General features: G+C 53.4%; 1 protein-coding gene across 4 annotated transcripts; it reads left to right on the top strand.

Annotated features, from left to right (window-relative positions):
- The first annotated feature begins 914 nt into the window (after positions 1–914).
- ZC3HC1 (zinc finger C3HC-type containing 1) lies at positions 915–21115 on the top strand. 4 transcript variants are annotated; one of them, XM_041002303.1, is made up of 11 exons: positions 915–1060; positions 2757–2868; positions 5224–5374; positions 5798–5881; positions 10902–11029; positions 11701–11855; positions 13737–13980; positions 16841–17050; positions 17334–17336; positions 18703–18909; positions 20758–21115. In XM_041002303.1, the coding sequence occupies exons 1-11, from the start codon at positions 915–917 to the stop codon at positions 20824–20826; spliced, it is 1509 nt and encodes a 502-aa protein (XP_040858237.1). In that variant the 3' UTR covers positions 20827–21115. The 4 variants fall into 4 exon arrangements, with proteins under 4 accessions (XP_040858237.1, XP_040858238.1, XP_040858239.1 ...); XM_041002304.1 differs by having other exon boundaries at positions 11701–11854; positions 13865–13980; XM_041002305.1 differs by lacking the exons at positions 16841–17050; positions 17334–17336.
- The last annotated feature ends 1000 nt before the right edge of the window (positions 21116–22115 follow it).

The raw sequence follows: 22115 nt of genomic DNA on the forward strand, positions 1-22115 counted from the left end.
CGGGTCTCCCAGGCGGGTGCAGGGTCCCAAGGCTCTGGGAAGTCCTCACCAACTTTTCCAAGCCACAGGCAGGGAGCTGGATGGGAAGCAGGGCTGCCAGGACACAAACTGTCGCCCATATGGGATCCTAGCGCATGTAAGACGAGGCGAGGCTAGCATGCCAGGCTCACGACTAGAGGGGCAGACAGTTGACACAGACACTGCCTCGGACACCCACATTCCCCATTAGCGCCTGGCTTTGAGGCTCAACCCCCTTCCAATTCCAGCTGGGAGATGGCAGATGGTGCCTTAAGTACCTACGTCCCAAACAACTGAGTTGTTGAGTTGACCTCGAGCCAACTCTCAGTTCCTACCTTCAACTCCAGCCAGCCTAGCTCTAGTAAGTGGAAAGTCTCTTTCTCTTTGAGCCTTCAAACTTAAAACAGTTTTTCCCCCTCAAGTATAGAAGAATGTGTGCTTGATGCCTAACTGCACAAGCACTGCAGGTGTTTCCTTGGTGCCTTGTGGTCACCGCCAAGTGCTTGGACACAGTTAACAAACGCTGGTCAAAGCCAGAGAAAAGACTGCTCCATCCTGCCCAGCGCGCAGCCCTCTGCTTCCGCCTCTAGCACGGAATCTGAGGTTTCTAGTGTTTGCTTTTGTGTGGCAGCTGCGAAACGGTGAAGGAGCTGAGCCGGACGCCACTTCCTCGCTGAATTTGCAGATATGGCGCTAAAAATCGTGCTTGAACGAAAACAAAGGAAGCGACTCATCTAGCTTTGGGCCGCTGACACCACAGCTCTGCTCAACCCTCCGACGCCCAGCCAGGGAGGGCCGCCGCCGGGGGGCGCTCGCGCGAGGCGGCTCGACGCCGGCCAGAACGCAAGCTCCTGCGCCTTCAAAGCCGCGGGGAAGCAGTTCGGCGGCGGACCAAGATGGCGGCGCCCAGTGAGGGGCCCGCGTTTGACGCGGGAGTCGAGAAGAATTGGGGTGCGGTCGTTCGCTCCCCGGAAGAGACCCCCCAGAAAGTGCGGCAGCTGATAGACGAGGGGATTGCCCCTGAGGAGGGAGGCGCCGACGCGTGAGTGAGCGGGGACCCCGGGGCCGGCGAGTCCCCTTCCGCTCGGCGACGCGGGCGGTGGGCACGGCTGCTTTTGGGGTCACAGCAGTCTCTCGGGTTGCAGTCCGCCTCGGTGTGTTCGGGGGTGTCCGGGGTGTGAGAGAGAGGGAGAGAGGGAGGGAGGAATGAGAGAGAGAGAATGAGGGAAGAGAGAGAGAAAGAGAGCGAGCGCTGGGCGAATGCACCTGAAGATGGAATTCTTTTTTTTTTTTTTTTAAAGATTTATTTTTATTATTTTTTCATTGGAAAGGCGGATATACAGAGAGGAGAGACAGAGAGGAAGATCTTCCGTCCGATGATTCACTCCCCAAGTGAGCGCAACGGGCCGATACTATGCCGATCCGAAGCCAGGAGCCTCTTCCGGGTCTCCCACACGGGTGCAGGTTCCCAAAGCTTTGGGCCGTCCTCGACTGCTTTCCCACGCCACAAGCAGGGAGCTGGAAGGGAAGCGGGGCTGCCGGGATTAGAACCGGCGCCCATATGGGATCCCTGGGGTGCAAGGCGAGGACCTTTAACCACTTGCGCCACCGCGCCGGGCCCGAAGATGGAATTCTTAACCTTTTTTGTTACCCTGAACCTTTTTCTCGGCGCTCTGATGACCACGTGAACCTTTTCAGAATGCTTTGTGTGTGTAAAGATTTTTTTTTTTTTTGAAAGTGAAATATACGGAGCAAAGGAGAGAATGCTTTTAAATGCACACAGTAAGTTATGTAGAAAATAGGAAATGACTACAGACACGTCGGGATGCTGTTATCAGGCACATGCGTGAGAAGAGTCATGTAGTAGCATGTTTTAATTAAAGAATTAGTAACTTTTAGCAGTATGTAATCACCGTAACTTTGAGATAGTAGTCAATGAAAACGTTATTTCAAAATATGTGCAGCAGCCATGGAGTGAGGAAATGACAGATCCACAGCTATTGTTAACTTGTACTGTTGTGGAGTTTTTTTGCCTTGTTTATTTTTATTGAAAAGGCAGATTTATGGAGAGATTCAGAGACAAGAAAGAAAGATCTTTCATCCATTGGTTCTCTTCCCATATGGGCCCAACAGCTGGAGCTGTGCGGATCCGAAGCCAGGAGCTTCCTGCAAGTCTCCCACGCGGGTGCAGGGTCCCAAGGCTTTGGGCCGTCCTCGACTGCTTTCCCAGGCCACAAACAAGGAGCTGGATGGGAGACCCAGAAGAGGCTCCTGGCTTCAGATCGGCATTGCATCGGCCGTTGCGCTCACTTGGGGAGCGAATCATTGGGCAGAAGATCTTCCTCTGTCTCTCCTCTCTATATATCTGACTTTGCAATAACAATAAATAAATCTTTAATAAAGATCCTTGGGAAAAATACAATTTCACTTTTAAAAAATCCCATGTGAGAACATTGAGTGAACTGACTCGATAGCGTTTTGGTACAGTGGAGCTTTGTGGAGGGAGAAGTTGATGTGAGTTAGATATGGCTGAACTGCGAAGAGTTTTAGCTTTGGATTCTGTTTGATAACATGAAGCCCCTGGATTTTAGTGGCTGAGGACTGACGCGATGAAATGTTGTTTAGGAAGGTTGGAATTTATTGTTGTTGTACCTGATAGTGTCTGAAGCAAAGCTAGATACAGACTCTGGGCGGAGTTGGACTGTGCGGGCTCACCAGCACCTGGCGCTTTGTTCCAGCAAGGACCCTCCGGCCGCGTTGCAGTCGCTTCCCGAGTCGCTCCAAGCAGCAGAGCCTGCGTTGGAATCCACCAGCAAGGAGGCCTTCTTCCTTAGAGTGGAGACGTTTTCTATATCCTTTTCAGTTCACCTCCGACGCACGTCCCACCTCGCCTAGGATTCTTTTTCGGGCACTGTATTGTTCCATTTACATTTCAGAATCAGCCTTGGTAAGAAAAACTGTAAGACAATTGATATTGTAATCTGTTATCCCTCCAAAGGGCGTTTGGAACCGTCTCATCTTCACTTTTTACAGAAGAAAAAAAAGAAAGTCGAGCCTGGGCAGAGCAGGAATGGTAGTTAATACTGATGTGCAGTATCTTCACATACATTATCGCTGTTGATATTCACCGTAAATCTCTGAAAATAAGTGATTGAGCCCTTTGTATGGAAGAGTTTCAGGTGGATTAAATGATCTGCCAAGGTCAGCCTACTAGGTTTCAACACCTGAGTACCTTGTTTAACAGCTTTCTCTATTGCATAATAGCTTAGAACAGCATACATTTATCTTCTGGTAGTTTCCGTGGATCGGGAATCCAGGCGCAGGCTTGTGGAGCGATCTGGGTCAGGGTCCTGACCTTCCCGGGCTGAGGTCAAGTGCAACCTGTGTGGCAGTCCTCTTGGATCTCAACCAGGAAGGGAAGCCCTGTTGCATTAGTTCATCCATGTGATCGTTGGGCGATTTCACTTCCCTGTGGCTGTTGGTCTGAGGATCTCAGTTCTGTTCTGGCCGTTGGCTAGGGACCCCTTCCCCTGCCTTAATTCCTTGCGACAGAGACTGCTCTGTAGGAATTGTTCAAACTTGACTTCCATCATAGTGAGCAGCGAAGAGTACCACAAGGACGCACCTTCCCAGTCCTGCTTTTGCCTGCAGGAGCTGCAGCCCAGCCTGTCCTGCTCTGCCCCAGCCCCGGCTCCTCTGTGCACCTGTGGGTGCTTTGGCCTGACTCAGGTGGTCCCTAGGGCTTCTCCCTTCTGATTTACCCCCTTCTCAGCCCTCCCAGTTACCCGCAGGTGCAGTAGCCCAGTGCACAGAAGACCCCAGAAATCATACATGTCAAAGAAGCCGTTAGTGGCCCCCATTCCGACCCGTCCCTGTGTAACCCTAGCAGTGCACAGCCCGTCTGTGCACATTCAAGGCAGTGAGTGGCCCAAGCCAGCACGCACCCGTGGTGGTGCAGTGAGCACTTCGCCGCCTTCCCTCCAGATCTTTGAAAGTCAGATATACAGAGAGGAGGAGAGACAGAGAGGAAGATCTTCCATCTGCTGGTTCACTCCCCAACTTTAACCACTAGGCTACTGTGCCAGGCTGAAATTGATTACATTTTGAATATGATTTCTTTAGCCTAAATTAGTGTTACTTACATTCTAAATTAACATATGTAAATTCTGTCTCCAAGCCATTGTTTCCTTTGCTGTTAAAACTTTTGTCAAATTCCATTCTTTGAAAAATGAGGACTTTTCTGCATCCCTTTTCATGATTTATGCTTCGTCACTCCTGCACTCTGTATAATAAGAGCTCTTTGGGTAAAGCATAAAAACCCTGACCATTGGGCCCAGCGCAATAGCCTAGTGGTTAAAGTCCTCACTTTGCATGTGCCAGGTCCCATATGGTCGCCGGTTCTAATCCTGACGGCCCTTCTTTCCATCCAACTCCCTGCTTCTGGCCTGGAAAAGCAGTCAAGGACGGCCTAAAGCCTTGGGACCCTGCACCCGCATGGGAGACCCAGAGGAGCGCCTGTCTTCTGGCTTCGGATTGGCTCAGCTCCAGCCATTGTGCTCACTTGGGGAGTGAATCATCAGACGGAAGATCTTCCTCTCTGTCTCTCCTCCTCTCTGTATATCCGCCTTTCCAATAAAAGTAAATAAATCTTAAAAACAAAAACAAACCCTGACCGTTGACTCTTATGGATCTATGAGTGTGTCAGGACACTCCCAGACACGTGCCTGGTGATGCTCCTGGCATAAAGGCACACAGACCTGTTAGTATGTAACGCTTGCATCTGGGAGTTGTAATGTAGAACAGTTCCGGTTTATTGCCTTTGATTCTTTGGAAGGTAGAAGTGACGTGTGCAGTAGAGAGCACAGCTGAGCGGGGAGGCGTGCTCCCGTCTCGGCCTCCTGCGTCGCCGAGTTTACACACTGAGCGACGTGAATGGCTTGTCTACACTTGCCCACAGCCAGGTCCGATTTAGCACCGCGACCTGCTGAAGCCACAGGGCTTGCCGGAGCCGGGCGCTGGCGGCTGGTGCTCAGGGGCCTGCAGCTGCGGCAGGTGTCTGCTCCGGGAGTCCCCAGTCCCTGGGCCGCTCCTCCTGCCAGTGCAGTCTCATCCTGCCTGTGTGTCCATCGTGGGCGAGTTCACACTTGAACTTGTGCTGTGTTTGTTTTAGTCTACTTGCAGCGCTGTTTTTCTTAACGTGAGCACTCTTTGAAATGGGCAGGAAAGCCCCCCGAGCTGTCACCTCTGGTCTGTGCCAAGTACGGCTGGGTCACGGTGGACAGCGACATGCTCAAGTGTCCCAGCTGCCAGGCCCTCCTCTGCGCCTCCTTACAGCCAGCCTTGGACCTTGACAGGTGTAAGTACGGCCCCCAGGCACGTCCCGCTGCGAGGCAGAGGCGAGCTGGCTTTCCTGACTGCACCAGTCATGCGTTGGTCAAGCAGTGTGTACGGCAGTGTACAAGGAAGCAGTGCCTGAGCGCCTTCGCCCCCATCGTTAGCTGATCTCATTATTTTATTTACAATTACGCTAGTGCAACAATCTAGGTAACTGACAGCAGCACATTCGCTCTGTGAAGAAGAGCGACGAAGGGCGGGGAAGGGTCCACTTTGGACAGCCCTGCCTTCAAGGTACCTGACGTCTCCTTTGTTGAACCTAAGATCTTGATGTGGAAGTTGCGTGCTGAAATGGTTGCTGGCACTTCCTGCGCAGCTGGGAGGCTGCTGGCGTTCGATGCTGACTTGGTGGTGTCTCAGGCCTTGCTGCATTTGTGGATTTCAGATAAGGAGCGGTGTGCCGAGCTGCAGAAGTCCTTGTGTACCGCCCACGAGAAGTTCTGTTTCTGGCCGGACAGCCCCTCGCCAGGTACTTCCCAGCGTTCCTGTCTGCTGTTACTCCTCGGGTACTACATTTTTTTTTAAGATTTATTTTATTGGAAAGTCAGATGACAGAGAGAAATATCTTCCATCTTCCTTGGATCAGTCCCCAAGGCTCCTTCCGGGTCTCCCATGTGCATACAAGGTCCCAAGGCTTTGAGCTGTCTTCTGCTGCTTTCCCAGACCACAACCAGGGAGCTGATGGGAGACAGGGCCACCGGGACATGAACCAGAGCCCATCTTGGATCTCAGCATGTGAAAGGCAAGGACTTTAGCTTCTAGGCTACCACGCTGGGCCCATTGCATTTTTAATACTGTTGATATTGCCGTGTGGTTACAATTTCTTCCTTTCTATTTTTGCTTATTAAGTGCCTTTGATATGCCAGTGGCTTTGCCATGTATTGTTTATGTGTTTAATTATCACAGGAGCCCTAGGAGGTAGATAATAGCAACCCATTTTTTTTTTTTTTTAACTTTTAAGTTTCTAACGTTGATTCCTGCAGGCCAGTGTGGGCCAGGGACCAGGATGGGGCAGTGGGAAGGCAGGTGAGAAAAGTGCTTCCTCTCCTGTGCTGTTGGGAGAGCCGCGGCTGGGAGAGGAAGCACGGGGCGTGCCCCTCTTTGCTGGAGATCACTGCTCAGCTGGATAGTTCAGATCAGTTCTGGGGTCACTGATGGCTTGGGCTGCATTGTGAATGGAGCATCTGGGACTCCAGCTGGAGCTTGTAGGAGCTGCTAGTGTTGCAGGCAGTGGCCTAGCCCACCAAGCCACAGTCCTGGCTGTGTGTGGAGAGAATCCTCCTTCAGACACACTTCCCTCTCGCCTTTCAGCATTAGCGATGACTGCTGCGAGGTGTCTAGTGAACTGTGCTGGGCTTCCTCGGCGATCATGTATTTTGGCCACTTTTGTCCCTCTGTGAGGGCCATACTCTCCTTCTTATTTCAGTGTCTCATATATTGTTGGCAATTTATTTGACAGTCAGGGTTAGAGTTGTAGAGACAGAGAGAAAGGCCTTTTATCCACTCATTCCCTCCTCAGACCATCGCAACCGTCAGCATTGGCCGGGCCGGAGCCGTGGGCCAGGGGCTTCATCCGGCTGTTCCACGTGGACGCCAGGGGTCAGGGGCTTCATCCGCCTGTTCCACGTGGACGCCAGGGGTCAGGGGCTTCATCCGGCCGTTCCACGTGGACGCCAGGGCTCCAAATACTTGGACCGTCTTCCACTACTTTGTTTTCTTTCTTTTTCTTTTTAAGATTTATTTATTTATTTATTTTGGAAAGGCAGATTCATGGAAAGGAGACAGCCCAAAAGATCTTCCATCTGCTGGTTCACTCCCCAGATGACTACAGCAGCTGGAGCGGAGCTGATCCAAAGCCAGGAGCCAGGATCTTCTTCCAGGTCTCCCGTGAGGGTGCAGAGTTCCAAGGACTTGAGCCATCCACTACTGCTCTCCCAGGCCACAAGCAGGGAGCTGGATGGGAAGCAGAGCAGCTGGGATATGAACCTGTGTCCGTATGGGATTCTGGTGGTTAGAGGTAGAGGATTAGCCAGTTGAGTCATTGTGCTGGGCCTTTCCCATGACTTTTTGAAGCAGTCTTACCTGCTGCGTCACTGTGCTAGCCCTACCACTATTTATTTTTGTTGTTAGTGACCTGCCTGGACTGATGCTGTAGGCTGTAGTCCGTCCTGCGTGGGCACTGAAGTCTCTGCTTGGTAAGCTTAGTGACGTTAAGTGCCTGGAAGCAGTGAGACCCTGCAGCATTGCCAAGGAGTTCTGCGTGCATGTTGGACTCACTGTCCCTGCTGGAGCTAACCCCTGGTGACTTTGCCTTAGCATTTACTTCCTGCCTTCTTTGCTCCTCAAAGGCAGCCAGAAGTTAGAGCATAAGCCCTTTCCAGGGCTTGTACACAGCGCCACCCGCCTCGATGCCCAGCAGAGTGTCAGGGCTTCTCAAGCCCGCAGGCGGATGCTGCATTTTCCAGCTTTTCATTTTAACACTTGTTTATTGCAGCTGCTCTGGGTGCATTAGTGTAGCCGTAACATGCTGCAGAGCCACTGATGGTTTGCAGAAGCTTCTGGAGAAGAGGCGATTCTGAGGGCCGGTTCAGTGTTCCAGGCACGAGCAGAGCGGGTGAGACGACCGTCTGCAGTGCAGCTTGCAGGAGGTTCAGCTCCGGCTCCCCTCGCCAGCTCTGAGGCTCTGGGTTGCTTTTGGTTTAGTTTTCTTTTTAAAACAGATTTATCTGTTTTTATTTAAAGGTAGATTTGCGGAGAGAGGAGAAAAACACAGATTTTCTGTGTGCTGTGTCACCGCACAGAGGCCGCAGCAGCCAGCGCTGGGGCTATCCTGAATGTAGGCCGGGAGCTCCTTGCAGGTCTCCCTCGCTTTCCCAGGCGCTGTAGAGGGAGCTGCTCTGGAGAGACAGAACAGCGGGACTGAAACCAGGACCCATATGGGGCCCAGCACTGCCAGTGGAGCCTTAGCCTACTTACTGCATTACGGTGCTGCCCCCAAGCCTATTGGTTTCCTAGGCTGTGGTGGAGCTGAGCTGGAAAAAGAATAGAAATCAGACAGGTTCCAGTGCTACAACACTCACACACAAGGCCATTTAAGATTCTTCAGTTTTGGGGGGCCTGGCGGGGTAGCCTAGTAGCTAAAGTCCTTGCCTTGCATGCACTGGGATCCTATATGGACACCAGTTCATGTTCTGGTTGCTCCACTTCCCTTCCGGATCCCTTCCTTTTTTTTTTTTTTTTAATATATTTTCATTTTGAATTTTGAGTTATATGGTACAGTTTCATATAGGCTGGGATTCCCCCCGCCAAATTCCCACCCCCCCAACAGATTTTCCCCATTTAACTACAATGGTGTAGTCGTTCATAAGGAATCATAATTCTATCAGTCTCTTATTTAAATGTACCCCGACACTGTTGGTACAGACAATGTCAGACAGTCCAGCATCCCATTGTCTACACACGTCCAACAGTTTCACTGGGAATCCATCTTTCATCTGGAAGCAGGGATGCACGTTCCATTATACCCCCACATCTGTATGTGACAGACCCCAGTACTCCATCATTACACGCTTCCATAATTGAGAAGCCATGAAACAAGGTCAACAACTGGTATGAGAACAGCCACAACAACAACAACAACAAATTACAGCACCATGAAAACACGCCACTGAGCAACCAACACATGAGTGACAAAAAGGAAACACAAAAGTCTCTTGGGGAAAATGATGGCACTGTGTAACCCGTGAGCCAGTGATGAATTCAACAAGAGAAAAGAAATTATTTTGGGCCCAGCGCGATGGTGCAGTGGTTAAGGTCCTCGCCTTGCACGCCCGGGATTCCATATGGGCACCGGTTCTAATCCCGGCAGCCCTGCTTCCCATCCAGCTCCCTGCTTGTGGCCTGGGAAAGCAGTCAAGGACAGCCCAAAGCTGGGACCCTGCACCAGCATGGGAGATGTGCAGGAAGCTCTGGGCTCCTGGTTTTGTATCAGTGCAGCACTGGCCATTGTGGTCACTTGGGCAGTGAATCATCGAATGGAAGATCTTTCTGTCTCTCCTCTCTGTCTATGTCTGAGTTTGCAGTAAGAGTGGATAAATCTTTAAAAAAAAAATGCTGGCAGTATTGTGGCATTGCTGGTTAGGCTACAGCCCGCAGTACCAGCATCCCATATAGGTAGAAGTTCAAATCCTGGCTGTTCCACTTTGATCTAGCTTGCTGCTAATGTGGCTGGGAAAGCAGTGGAGGGTGGGCCCAAGTGCTTGAACTCCTACAGCCAAGGAGAGCCTCTAGCTGCTGACTTCTGCCTGACGCGGCTCTGGTTATTGTGGTCATTTAGGGGGTGAGACCCCTCCGTAATTCTCTCTTTCAGGTAAGTAAATTTATTCATTTGAGAGGCAGAATGACAGAGGGAAAGACAGATCTATACGCTAGTTCACCGCCCCAGATGCCTTCAGTAGCCAGGACCGCGTGGGCTGAAGTCAGCAGTCAGAAGCTCCTTCTGGCACCAGCAGGGACTCGAGGTCTGCCACTGGCATGTGCTCCTTCAGCAAGACACTGCATTAGAGGCGTGGCCGACTGGGAACAGCCCCCAGCGCCCGGGAGGAGCCGTGAGCCAGGTTACCCTGCTGTGGCACAACACCTTCCCCCGCCCCGCCCCAGTGCGGGTCCTCACGCTGCATCCTTGGGGACAGCACCTGCCCCCCAGGGCGGGTCCTCACGCTCCATCCTTGGGGACAGCACCTGCCCCCCAGGGCGGGTCCTCACGCTCCATCCTTGGGGACTCTGTTTTGTGTTTTCTTGCTTTGTCTTATTTTTCCTTTCTTAGGTAACAATTTCATATGGGAAGAAAAAGTACAGAAAGTTTGATGTATCACAAAATTCATATCTCCCAACTTCAGCAATCGTCAGCAACACCTGACTTTGTTTCTTCGCCGTTCCTAACACCACCTACCCTCAGACTCTGAAACTCAGTCCTACACATACCATTTCTCCTATAAATACTTCAAGGAATAGGAAAGATACAGACTCTACTTTTTAAATAATTACGATAGTGTCATTATTGTTCCATCAAAACAAAAATCAGTCACTTTTTAAAATAATTGTCTTATTTATGTTTGTGTTTATTTGGAAAAGTGGCAGAGAGAGAAGGAGTCCAAGACAGAAAATCTTCCGTCTGCTGGTTCACTTTGGGAATGGCTGGGCTAGGCCGCAGCGGGATCCACGGCTCTGGCTCTCCCACACGGGGCAGGCCCGAGGAATTGCTTCATGATGCATTGTCTCCCAGGGGTGTCAGCAGGGGCTGGTCGGGGACAGTGGCCTCTGGCGCTCTGCTCCGGTGTCCCCCAGGCGGGGCTCAACGCCATGCGCCACAGCGCCACTCTCAAGTTTTTCGTATTTTAGCAGTTCAGGTGTTTGACACCTCCCCAGGCGTTGCCCACACGTGTGTTGCTGCTTTCCCACTGAGGCAGCCTCCGTTGACTTCTTCACAGACCGATTTGGGATGTTGCCGTTGGACGAGCCTGCAGTCCTGCTAAGTGAGTTCCTGGATCGCTTTCAGAGCCTCTGTCACCTGGACCTGCAGCTCCCGTCCCTGAGGCCAGAGGACTTGAAAGGCATGGTGAGTTTTTCTGGGCCGGGCTCTAGGGCCGCCACGTGTCACTTTGTCGCGTGCATGTTTGTGTAAAGAGCAGTTCTTTGAGTGACCAGGTGCAGACAGTCGGAAGGGAAAGTCCCTGTCTCAGCTGTCCTGTTTCAGTCTCAGCCTCAAGGTGACTGGGATAGTTGGACTAAATGAGTTTCATTGAAACACACAGGCATGATTCTTTCAAGCTCATGAATTCAGTTGTGCCTTTGTTACTAAAACTGTTTAACAGGCCGGCACAGTGGCCTAGCAGCTAAAGTCCTCGCCTTGAACACGCCAGGATCCCATATGGGCGCCAGTTCTAATCCCGGCAGCTCCACTTCCCATCCAGCTCCCTGCCTGTGGCCTGGGAAAGCAGTGGAGGACGGCCCAAAGCCTTGGGACCCTGTATCCACGTGGGAGACCTGGAGGAAGCTCCTGGCTCCTGGCTTTGGATCAGAGCAGCACTGGCCATTGTGGTCACTTGGGGAGTGAATCATCAGACGGAGGATCTTCCTCTCTTCTCTCCTCTTCTCTATATATAACTGCCTTTCCAATAAAAAAATAAATAAATCTTTAAAAAAAATCCACCAGTTGGTATGTCATGTTGTATGAGTTTCCTTGGCATGTTGATTAAACTTAACTCGTCTTCCTTTGTTCCTTTGCAGTCTTTGACTGAGGACAAGATCGGTCTTCTGCTGCACCTACTTGAAGATGAACTTGACCACCGAAAGGATGAGAACAAAGCAGCCCCCAAGTTGGGCTCAGACATGCAAGTCCGCGTCACTGCCTGTGTTCTTGCCGTGTGTGGCTGGGCGTGTAGGTTAGTCAGCACGTCCTGGCACTGAATGGGGGGACAGGGAGAGTCGCTCAGAGAACCTCGAAATTGCCCAGTGTTTCCTCGGAGATAAACAGACGAGAGAAACTTGGGGTGGTGATGAGATACCAATAAAAAGAGTGACAAAAAAAAAAGAATTAGAACTCAGGAAAGTTAATGTTTGGTATTTACCTTTCACTGAAAAGTAGATCCAGAGAGGAGAGAAAAAGAGAGAAATTCCATCCACTGGTTCACTTCCAAGTGGCCACAACAGCGGGAGCCAAGAGCCTCTTCTGAGTCTCCCGCGTGGATACAGGGTCCTGAGGGCTTGGGCCGTCCTCCACTGCTTTCCCGGGTCACAGCAGGGAGCTGGATGGGAAGTGGAGCAGCCGGGACACGATCCGGCACCTGTATGGGGTCCTCTAATCCTGGAGCTGGGTGTTAGCTTGCTGAGCTATTGGACTAGCCCTGAGAAAGAGATCTTGTATCTGGCGGCCTACTCCCTAAATGGCCACAGTGGCAGGGTCTGGGCCATGCTGAAACCAGGAGCTCCTGAGTGCAGGGACCCAGTACACAGGCTGTCCTCGCTGCTTTCCCAGACAAAGGAGCGTGGAGCTGAGTGGGAAGCGGAGCTGCCGGGACTTGAACAGGCACAGGAAAGTTGGCAGGAGGCGGCTTCACCATTACACCCCCATGTTTACTTGTAAACTGTCCTGTCACTTTCCAGTTGGGAATTGGTGTTCTGTAAACAGTAACTTTCCTAAAGAAAACAAGATTCTGTCAAGAAGGAAATCAGTTTGATTATATAACCGCTAAAGATACCACCAGCTGGAGCGCCAGGCCTTGCTGTCCCTGCATCCCAGCTGCTCCTGGGCACAGGCTCCACTGGGATGGAGGACTGTCAAAAGCTTCTCTGTATAAAATTGGTTTGGGAGGTAGAGACAGATCTGTCTGCTGATCACTCCCTCGGTGCACACGACAGCCTGGACGAGCCTGAGCAGCCCAGGAGCCGGGAACATATCCCCATCGCCTACGTGGGGCAGAGACCCGACTGCCCAGGATGCCACGTAAGGGTACTGGTTCTAATCCTGGCAGTACCGCTTCCCATCCAGCTCCCTGCTTGTGACCTGGAAAAGCAGTTGAGGATGGCCCAAAGCCTTGGGACCCTGAACCCACATGGGAGACCCGGGAGAAGCTCATGGCACCTGGCTTCAGCTCAGCTCAGCTCCAGCTGCTGTAGTCATCTAGGGAGTGAACCAGCAGATGGGAGATCTTTCTCTTTGTGTATTCTATGTGTATATCTGACTTCCCCATAAAAATAAATTTTTTAAAAAGGTACAGGGCCTGGCACAATGGCCTAGTGGCTAAAGTCCTTGCCTTGTGTGCGACAAGATCCCATATCAGCACCAGTTCGTATCCCGGTGGCCCTGCTTCCCATCCAGCTCCCTGCTTGTGGCCTGGGAAAGCAGTTTAGGGCAGCCCAAAGCCTGGGGACCGTCACCCGCGTGGGAGAGCTGGAGGAGGCTCAGCTCCAGCTGTTGCAGCCACTAAGAGAGTGAATCGATGATGAAAGATCTTCCTCTTTGTCTCTCCTCCTCTCTGTGTATCCAACTTTGCAATAAAAATGAAATGTGTCTTTAAAAAGAAAAGTACAGGAAAGATGTGTAGGACCTTCAGAGCAGGGTTGCTGTGCGGGCACTGCAGCCGTGCCTCTGCGTGAGGAGTGTGTGTGAGACTAACTTGGGCTCTTACCGTCAGAGGCAGCCATCAAGAGGACACGGTTCCAGGCTGTTCCGGGAATCTTGTGGATGAGATGGGACCAGTGCATCGTTACCCTTGGTCACTTTGAGAAACTCATTCTCCCCTTCCTTTTCCCCTCTTGCGTAGTTCTTCTTTGGAACCCATGCAGCTCTCCCTGGTAATGTGCTCCCAGTGTGTGAGGAAGGTGGGACTGTGGGGCTTCCAGCAGATCGAGTCATCCCTGGGCGACCTGGACACCTCCCTTGGCCTGACCGGCTCTCCCACCCTGGGTCCTGACGTGCGGCCAGAGCGCCTCCCTGCGGTGCCAGAATCTCCTCGAAGGATGATGACCCGGAGCCAGGACGCCACGGGTCCCCCAGGCTCAGAACAGGTACAGACAGGGGTTCTGAAAGGCAGAGCAGCAGAGATGGAGAGATCTTCCATCTGTCACTTGACTGCTCTCAATGGTCTACAAGTGAGCCTGGGCCAGGCCACAACCAGGATCTGCCACGTGGTAACAGGCCGGACATTTGAGCCCCTCTGCTGCCTCCCTGATGACGTCAGCGGGAAGCTGTACGGAGCAGGCCGTGCCCAAGCACGCCAAGACGAGCTGTCGGCATCCAAGCAGCGTCTCAGCTGCCGCGCCAAGCACGCTGCCCTTTCAGGGCAGGATTTTAACATTGTTCTTTCCAAAAGTAGGGTTGGTTGAAAGGAAGTAACTGAAATGGCAGACCTTACTTCTACCCACACTGCTCAAAAATTCATTATAGAAGTTCAGCATGGAGTCCAGCGTGGTAGCTTAGCAGCTAAAGTCCTCGCCTTGCACGTGCTGGGATCCTGGCTTACACATGCCAGTTTGTGTCCCGTCAGCCCCACTTCCCATCCAGCTCCCTGCTTGTGGCCTGGGAAAGCAGTGGAGGACGGCCCAAAGCTCGGGACCCTGCACCCTCGTTGGAGACCTGGAAGAAGCTCCTGGCTACTGGCTTTGGATTGCCTAAATTCCAGCTATTGTGGCCACTTGGGGAGTAAATCAGCAGATGGAGGATCTTCCTCTCTGTCTGACTTTCCAATAAAAATAAATAAATCTTTAAAAATAAGTAAATAAATAAAACCTGCATGTCTTGTTCACGGCCACACTCTGTCAAGGAGTGTGGTCCTGGTCAGTTGGTTTAAAAAAAAGAAACTCCGCGTGGAGGCTAGCGGTGTGCTCTGGACTCAGCGTCACTGCCAGCATCCTGTGTGACGGCACGGGGTTCAGTCTTAGCTTCTCTTTCTCTCCAGCTCCCGGCTAGTCTGCCTGGGAAGGCAGAAGAGGGTGGCATCAGCGCTTGGCCCCGGCACCCATGGGGGACACCTGGATGGGATACTGCAGTCCTGGCTTCCAGCCTGGAGCAGCCCCGTGGGGCTTGGGTCAGCAGCTGGAAAATATCTCTTTTTTCCATCTCTGTCCCTCTCTCGTTCTGCTTTTCAGATAAGTAAATACTTCAAAAATAAAAAAATCAGCATAGGAATATAACTTTTCAGAGGCCTGCGTTGTGGTGCGGCAGATTCAGTGGCTGCTTGCAATACTGGCCTCCGTGTTGCAGTGGCAGCTCAAGTCCTGGCTTCTCTTCTGCTTATAATCCAGCTCCCTTTCAACGCGTCTAGGAAGGCAGTGGGTGACGGCTTTGCCGCCTCCCACACAGGGACCCAGGTGAAGCTGCAGGCTCTGCCTTCACCCCGGGCCTGGCTGCTGGGGACACTGCGAGCCCTCACACTCTCCTTTCTTCCCTCCTTCCCTTTCTGCCTGTCTCATTCTGCCTTTCAAATAAAGTAATAAATCTTGAGTATAATTATATAGATATATTTATATATACATATTTCTTTGAAGAGTTTAATCATACAGGCAGCCCAAAAATTACATACATTTTTTGTGAAGTATATTACAAAGTAAGGAAGTCACAGACACGAGGACTGTATCCAGGGATAGAGTGGGCAGGGAGGGCAAGCTGGGAGAGGTTTCTGCTTCCGTCTTGTCTCCGCAGGAAGAGAGAGCACCCCTCCCTGTTGCCTGGCTTCTGGGCCTGGGGAGGGGTGGTTCCATGCCAGCACCCCCAGTCCTGGGTTAGGGGGTTCCGTCCTGGGGAGGGGGGTGTTTCCATGCCAGCACCCCCGGTCCTGGGTGAAGGGGTTCCGTCCTGGGGAGGGGGGTGTTTCCATGCCAGCACCCCCAGTCTCCATCGTGGGGAGAGTGCTCATCTGACTGACAGGTGTGTAGACCGTGTCACAGAATTTGGGGGAGGTATGACTTCAAGTGCGGGATTCCAAGGCAGCTACCTGCATGTCACATTTCATTTCCTCAGAGATTTCTGACCCTGATCTGTTATTTATTTATTATTGGAAAGTCAGATATACAGAGAGGAGAAGAAACAGAGAGGAAGATCTTCCATCTAATGATTCACTCCCGAAGCGGCCACAATGGCCAGAGTTGAGCTGATCCGAAGCCAGGAGCCTGGAGCTTCTTCCGGGTCTCCCATGTGGGTGCAGGGTCCCAAGGCTTTGGTACTGCTTTCCCAGGCCACAAGCAGGGAGCTGGATGGGAAGTGTAGCAGCTAGGATATGAACCAGTGCCCAGGAGGGATCCCAGCACGTGCAAGGCGAGGATTTTAACCACTAGGCTACCCCGCCAGGCCCTCTGACCCTGTTCTTAAGAGTTGCTGAAAGATGTAGAATTATCTCTTCTGAAGCTGCTTCCTGCTGATGAGGGCTGTAGGCCTTGCATGTCCCGCGTTTGGAAATCTCTCCCCATCTTATCTGAGTCGTCATGAGCCAGAGAAATTCCTGCTGCTGCCCTTGGCTGTGTGCCCTGCGTTGTCGTCACTCCGAGAAGTCATCGGCTTCCTCTTGTCCTTGGAAGTAGCATGCAGGGGCCTCAGGAGCACGGCGGGGTCTTCACTCTTGTGCACCTGGGCGAGATCATGTCTCTTGTACCATGTGCTCTGATGCCAGGACATCCCCCACCCCAGGCTGCCACTCCTGTGATCCTGTTGCACTTGGGACCAACTAGGCATGCGGGCAGGTCTCTTGCCAACGTCAGAGGCCGTCAGTGGGTACCAAATCCCCCCTCCAGTAATCCTGGCCTCAGGCACTGGCCTAGCGCTGTAGCATTCTGCAGAAATTACCAGATACTGGCTTGAACATGTTTCTAGAAATACTTTGGCCATAATCATTAACAGCACTGGTTTGTGCCCTGATCCCTCCCTTTTCTTCAGTCTGAAAAGAGCCCAGGTCCCATTGTTTCCCGAACTCGGAGCTTGGACTCTTCCAGTCCCGTTGAGCGTGTGGAGTCAGAGGCAGCTAGCCCCACCGCCAGAACCCGCCCAGTGACGCGGAGCATGGGACCGGGGGACAGCGCCGGCCTGGAAGTTCCATCCAGCCCCCTGCGAAGAGCCAAGCGACCTCGTCTCTGCTCCGGCAGCTCGGTGAGTCCCGCTTCCTGTGGAGAAGTGGCCAGCACCAGGAGAATGCTGGCCCTTGCTCGCTGCGTAGCTCAGGGAAGTGGGCGCCAGCCGCTTGCCAGTCCCGCAGCCAGCAGTGGACTCTGGAAGTGAGTTTTAAGTCAAGATGGTGTATTGATCAAAGGCAAGAATTCGGTTTTCCCCTTTGTTCCTTTGGGATGGATTCTGGAGAGGTGATGTTTTTCTTGGGCAAATGGGACAGCAGTGAGGTCAGGATCAGTTTGCTTACTACAAAAGGAATGAGGAGTCGGTGTGGTGGCATAGAGGGCTAATCCTCTGCCTGCAGCTCTGGCATCCCATTGGCTGCTGGTTTGTGTCCCAGCTCCTCTACTTCCCAATCCAACGCCCTGCTTAGGGCCTGGGAAGGCAGTGGAAGATGGTCCAAGCCCTGGGACCCTCTACCCGTTAACAGAGAGATCTTTCTCTGTAACTTTTTCAAGTTAAATAAATAGTAAATATTTGGGTTTTTTTTTAAGAATTTTTTTTTAATATTTATTTTTATTGGAAAGGCAAATTTATACAGGGAAGGAAAGACAGAAAGATCCTCTATCCGCCGGTTCACTCCCCGGATGGCTGAGCTGATCCAAAGCCAGGAGCTAGGAGCTTCTTCCTGGTCTCCCATGTGGGTGCAGGGTCCCAAGGCTTTGGGCCGTCCTCCCCGGCTTTCCCAGAACATAAATAGGGAGCTCTTTGAAAGTGGAACAGCTGGAACTCGAACCCCTTATGAGATGCCAGCACTTCAAACAGAGGATTAGTGAGTTGAGCCATCACAGCAGCCCCCATAATAAAAATCTTATTTCCTGGTAATAGATTTTTTAAAATGTTTGATGATGACATAGTTGAAAAGGATGCATGCCCATATGGACCACCAGTTAGGATGGGAAGGGTCAGAGGATGGGGGAAAGTGGATGACACAACTGCTTTCAGTCCCGCTGTCTGTTTGTCCTGTATCTCGGTGGTGGGGTGGAGGGAGTGTGAGGAGGGAAGGGCCGCTGCCAGCAGCCTGACCACACCAGGACCCAAGGATGGGGGACGGCCACTTGATGTCTTCCTAGAGTCCCCGATGTGGAGTAGGTTCTGATAATTCTGAGATGCTGTTCACCTTGTAGCTCCAGGGTTGAGGAAATCCCCCAAAGCCCATTGGCTGGCCTAGTTCACCTCAGAGTCTCGACTCACCCAGGTACCTGCTGTTGAAGCTGGTCAGGAGTGTCCATTTGTTCTGCCCTCCATGGTGTTAGACGTGTTCTGTAGGCCTCAATGGTCGTCATGTCCCCCATGTGCACCTGTGCGGTCTGTCCACTGCACAGGCTTCAGCAGCTGAGAAAGCCTCGCTCTGACACAGAACACACATCCTGTGACTTCCCACATGGTTGGAGTTTGAAGCCCAAAGGTCAGCTGAGGGTTCCTAACATGACCCCGTGTGCCAGCGGTGCGGGGTCTGGCTCAGTCTGTGACCTGCATCAGTCTGCACACACTGTGATTGCAGTGTGTGAGAGCTGAAAAACGAAGGGGAAGTGCCCAGTGCTCACGGGAGAGCAGAGGAGCCGGAAGCGTGGGCCTTGACCGACAGCAGGGGCTTCCCGGCAGCGCGTCCCTCACTGTGTCTCCTCCCGCAGGACACGTCTTCCCGGAGCTTCTTCGAGCCCACCTCCCAACACAGAGACTGGTGCCCGTGGGTGAACCTCACACTTGGCAGAGCTGTCCAGGAGAACGGTGGGATGGAACCCGAAGGCGCCACCTCCCCGGAGCCAGGCTGGAAGGCGCTGCTGGCCGTCCTGCTGACCCACAGGCAGTCCAGCCAGACCACAGAGGCAGAGTCCATGGTGAGCTGAGCCCTGGTCCTGCGTGTGTGCAGCACTGGCTCCTTGCAGTAGGAGGCCCCGGGGCCGGCCGTGTAGGGAGCACCCTGCCTGCCCTTAGCTAGCTGACCCATTCTAGTTTCATCGTAGAGACCTGGCCTGGCGCCCATCCACTCCTCTGCACCTTAGCTGTGGTCCTCCATCCACGGCGGACGCATTCTCTGTTGGTCCCGCTAAGAGAACTCCCGAGTAGAGAAGACAGACAGACACAGATGGACACCTCGGGTTGCTGCCTGCTCAGGAGCCGGCCCTTGCATCTGGAGGCTGGCCAGTGCACTTAGCTGGTGGAGGTCTGGACCCTGGCACCTTCAGGCATGTCCCATGGCTGTCCCTGCAGCCCCGGCCGCCCTGGGCCTGCACGCCATCGCAGTCCTGGCTGCTGGGGGTTTCCAGTGTGGGAGAATACGGAGCCACCGTGGCACCAAGTGGTACAAGTGAATCACTTGGCGTCTGTAAGACGTCGGCGTGCTGGAGTGGACGCAGCTCCTGGAGCAGCTGTGTGGCCTGGTAGAAGTGTAACAGTTTCTGAGCCCATGCCCTCCAAGAACGGGGTGAATTGCCCTTGCTGTCAGATTTCCAAGTCCGAGCCATGCCCCCTGGGACTGCGGGGCTCCCGTTGGGGCAGCGGGGAGATGCCCATGCCCCCTGGGACTGCGGGGTCCCTCCTGGGGCAGCGGGGAGATGCCCGTGCCCCCTGGGACTGCGGGGCTCCTGTTGGGGGAGCGGGGAGATGCCCGGGCCCCCTGGGACTGCGGGGTCCCTCCTGGGGCAGCGGGGAGATGCGCAAAGCTCAGGAACGTCCCTTCATGCCCAGGGGAAATACGCAGGGCAAGTTCTCAGCTTTGCCAGACACAAAACCTGCCTTTTTCTTCAAAAATCTCCTTTTCTGAAAAATCCTTGAAGCTGTTTGAAGGCCAGGGTCTGACTGCCTCCTAGCAGGGCTGGTTAAATCTGTACTGGACCCAAACTCCGGAGCTGAGGAATAGCAGCCTGGCAGCCTGCCTCCGCCGTCCTTCTGCAAAAGCCACGCATTTGGTTCCGGCCGTTTCCTTTTGCTTGTGGAAGGGAGGGTTGGCCTCCGGATGGGCTCAGGGATCCCAGTGCCTTGGTGGCCTCTCATGTAACCTTCGTGGCGGCTGGGACAGCCAGCGCCTAGTGAGACCGTGGCAGAGGATCTTGAGGTTGGCCAAGAATGAACTTAGTTTTTTTAACTCGCGTTTCTTTCCACACCATCATTAACTAAGTTCCTCTTGGTCATTAGCAAGAGCTTCAACTTTGCCTCCTAGGATTTGTTTTTTTTTTAAGAGAAATCCTCCACAAGGAGATGAGAGCCCGTGGGCACCCGTGTGGATCCCGTTGCTGAGTGCTCCCTCTGCATGGGGCGGCCATCGGGGAGAGGCACCGGGCGAGCCGTGTCTCAGGGCCTCTGCCTCCCCCACGAGCCTGGGGCCCTGCGACCACGGGCCGCTCGGGCTGTGAGTTCCCTACGAGCAGCTCTGCCGAGGTGGCCAAGGCCATGGGCAAACTCCCAGGGCTCTGGCGACTCTCCTCTGGCCTGGCCTTGGGCTCCTCTGCTGACCACACGGGCCTCCATGGAACAGGTGCCACTCCCCCAGGGGGCCAGACACATCCTCAGGCCAGCAGGGAGCCCCAAGGTCAAGAGGAGACATGGGAGCCCCTAGGGGACAAGTCTTCAGAGATGTCACACGGTGTGAAATGAGTCCGAGTCCTGGGCATGTCGGGATGGTTGTGGCAGAGCTCTGTAGGTGAGCCCTGCTCTGTCAGTGTGACCCTAAGCCTTTCTGCCCGCAGAGTCTCTCTGACAAGTCAAGGAAGGTCTTCCGGATATTCCGACAGTGGGAGTCGTTAGGCTCGTCCTGAGCTGCTCCAGCCCTTCCAGGGAGAACTGCAGAGGCAAGTCTGGACCCCTTGGAGGAGCTGCGCTGCCTTCCCCTGTAGCGTGGCCACTGGAGCGTTGGCACTGCGCGGCATCTCAGCTGTCAGACTTGCCCACGAGCTGCACACAGCACCGGCCGCCGCCAGCCCCTTCTGCCCCGGGACAGGCCGAGGGCTGCCCGCCGCAGGGGCGGCCTCCGCGCGTGGCCGTGTTCTGAGCACTGTGGCCCACCCCCGTGTGACAGTGTGAGCTAATAAAGCGTTTGTGGCTTCTCAGCGCCGCAGGCTTGTCTGCCCCTTCCCCGGCGAGCTGCATGTGAGGCGGTCAAAGTCTGGGTCTCGGCTGACTCCAGACCTGAATTTATTTGTGATTCTAGTCAAAGAGCTGTAATCTTTCTCAAACCCAAAACAAGATCAGGAGAGGCAGAGAGCTCTCCTATCCAGTGTTTCATGCCTCGCAGGTCCTCAATGGCCAGATTTGGACCTTCTGGACCCAGGAGTTGGCTCTGGATGTAGCGCGTGGTACAAGGGCCCAAGCACGTGGGCCGCTCTCCTGCTTTGCTAGGCCATTATAGGGAGTTGGATAGAAAGTGGAGCAACCAGGACTCAAGCTAGTGCCCATATGGGATGCCTGCATTGCAGGCAGAGGCTTAACTTGATATGCCATGGTGTATTCTCCATAGATTTTGCTTTTACCCACAGAAAGACTGAGGCTCAGAGGTATTTAAAAATGTTTACTTATTTTAACGGCAGACACCAGCCAGGTCTCAAACCAGGCCCAAGCCAAGATCCAGGGGCCGGTCACCCCACACGGACAGCAGAGGCCGCCTACCCGGCGCTGCGTCTCCAGGGTTTATCAGAGAGCAGGGAAGCCAAGCGTCAAGCAGCAGGTTCACTGTGCCAACGCCCCGGCCCACGAGGAGGTTGAGGAGTTAGCTTTGTCATCCAGAGAGAATGTGGCAGAGCTGCGTGGAAACCCTCCCAGCCTCCCAGTCTCTCCACTGCGGTTCCAAGCCCTGGCGTGAGGATTTTCCCAGCCCAGCTCGGGGCTGCACTCCAGGGCTCACAGGAGAAAGGCTGCCCAGCCGGGGGTCTTGCTCCCAGCTCTTGTAGGATTAGCCAACTTTTAATAGACTTAGCAGGTGGAATGTTCTCTTGGGGGACTTTCCCCATCTGCTCATTCAGCGCTTCCACTCTGTCCCCACAAAGCAGCAAAAGCGACCAGGCAGGTGCAAGCACTTCCTCATCTGTTTCCAGCCAGGTGGGAGGCTTCG

Source organism: Ochotona curzoniae, unplaced genomic scaffold (assembly GCF_017591425.1).
Source record: "Ochotona curzoniae isolate NIBS_2020 unplaced genomic scaffold, NIBS_Ocur_1.0 scaffold_2476, whole genome shotgun sequence".
Lineage (NCBI taxonomy): Eukaryota > Metazoa > Chordata > Mammalia > Lagomorpha > Ochotonidae > Ochotona > Ochotona curzoniae.

What these genes read in the sequence shown, in the direction of transcription:
- ZC3HC1 (XM_041002303.1), top strand. Translation starts at nt 915, where the DNA reads ATGGCGGCGCCCAGTGAGGGGCCCGCGTTTGACGCGGGAGTCGAGAAG. An exon ending in GAGGAGGGAGGCGCCGACGC is followed by an intron (nt 1,061 to 2,756) that starts GTGAGTGAGCGG and finishes GCTTTGTTCCAG; the next exon opens with CAAGGACCCTCCGGCCGCGT. An exon ending in TTAGAGTGGAGACGTTTTCT is followed by an intron (nt 2,869 to 5,223) that starts ATATCCTTTTCA and finishes TAACGTGAGCAC; the next exon opens with TCTTTGAAATGGGCAGGAAA.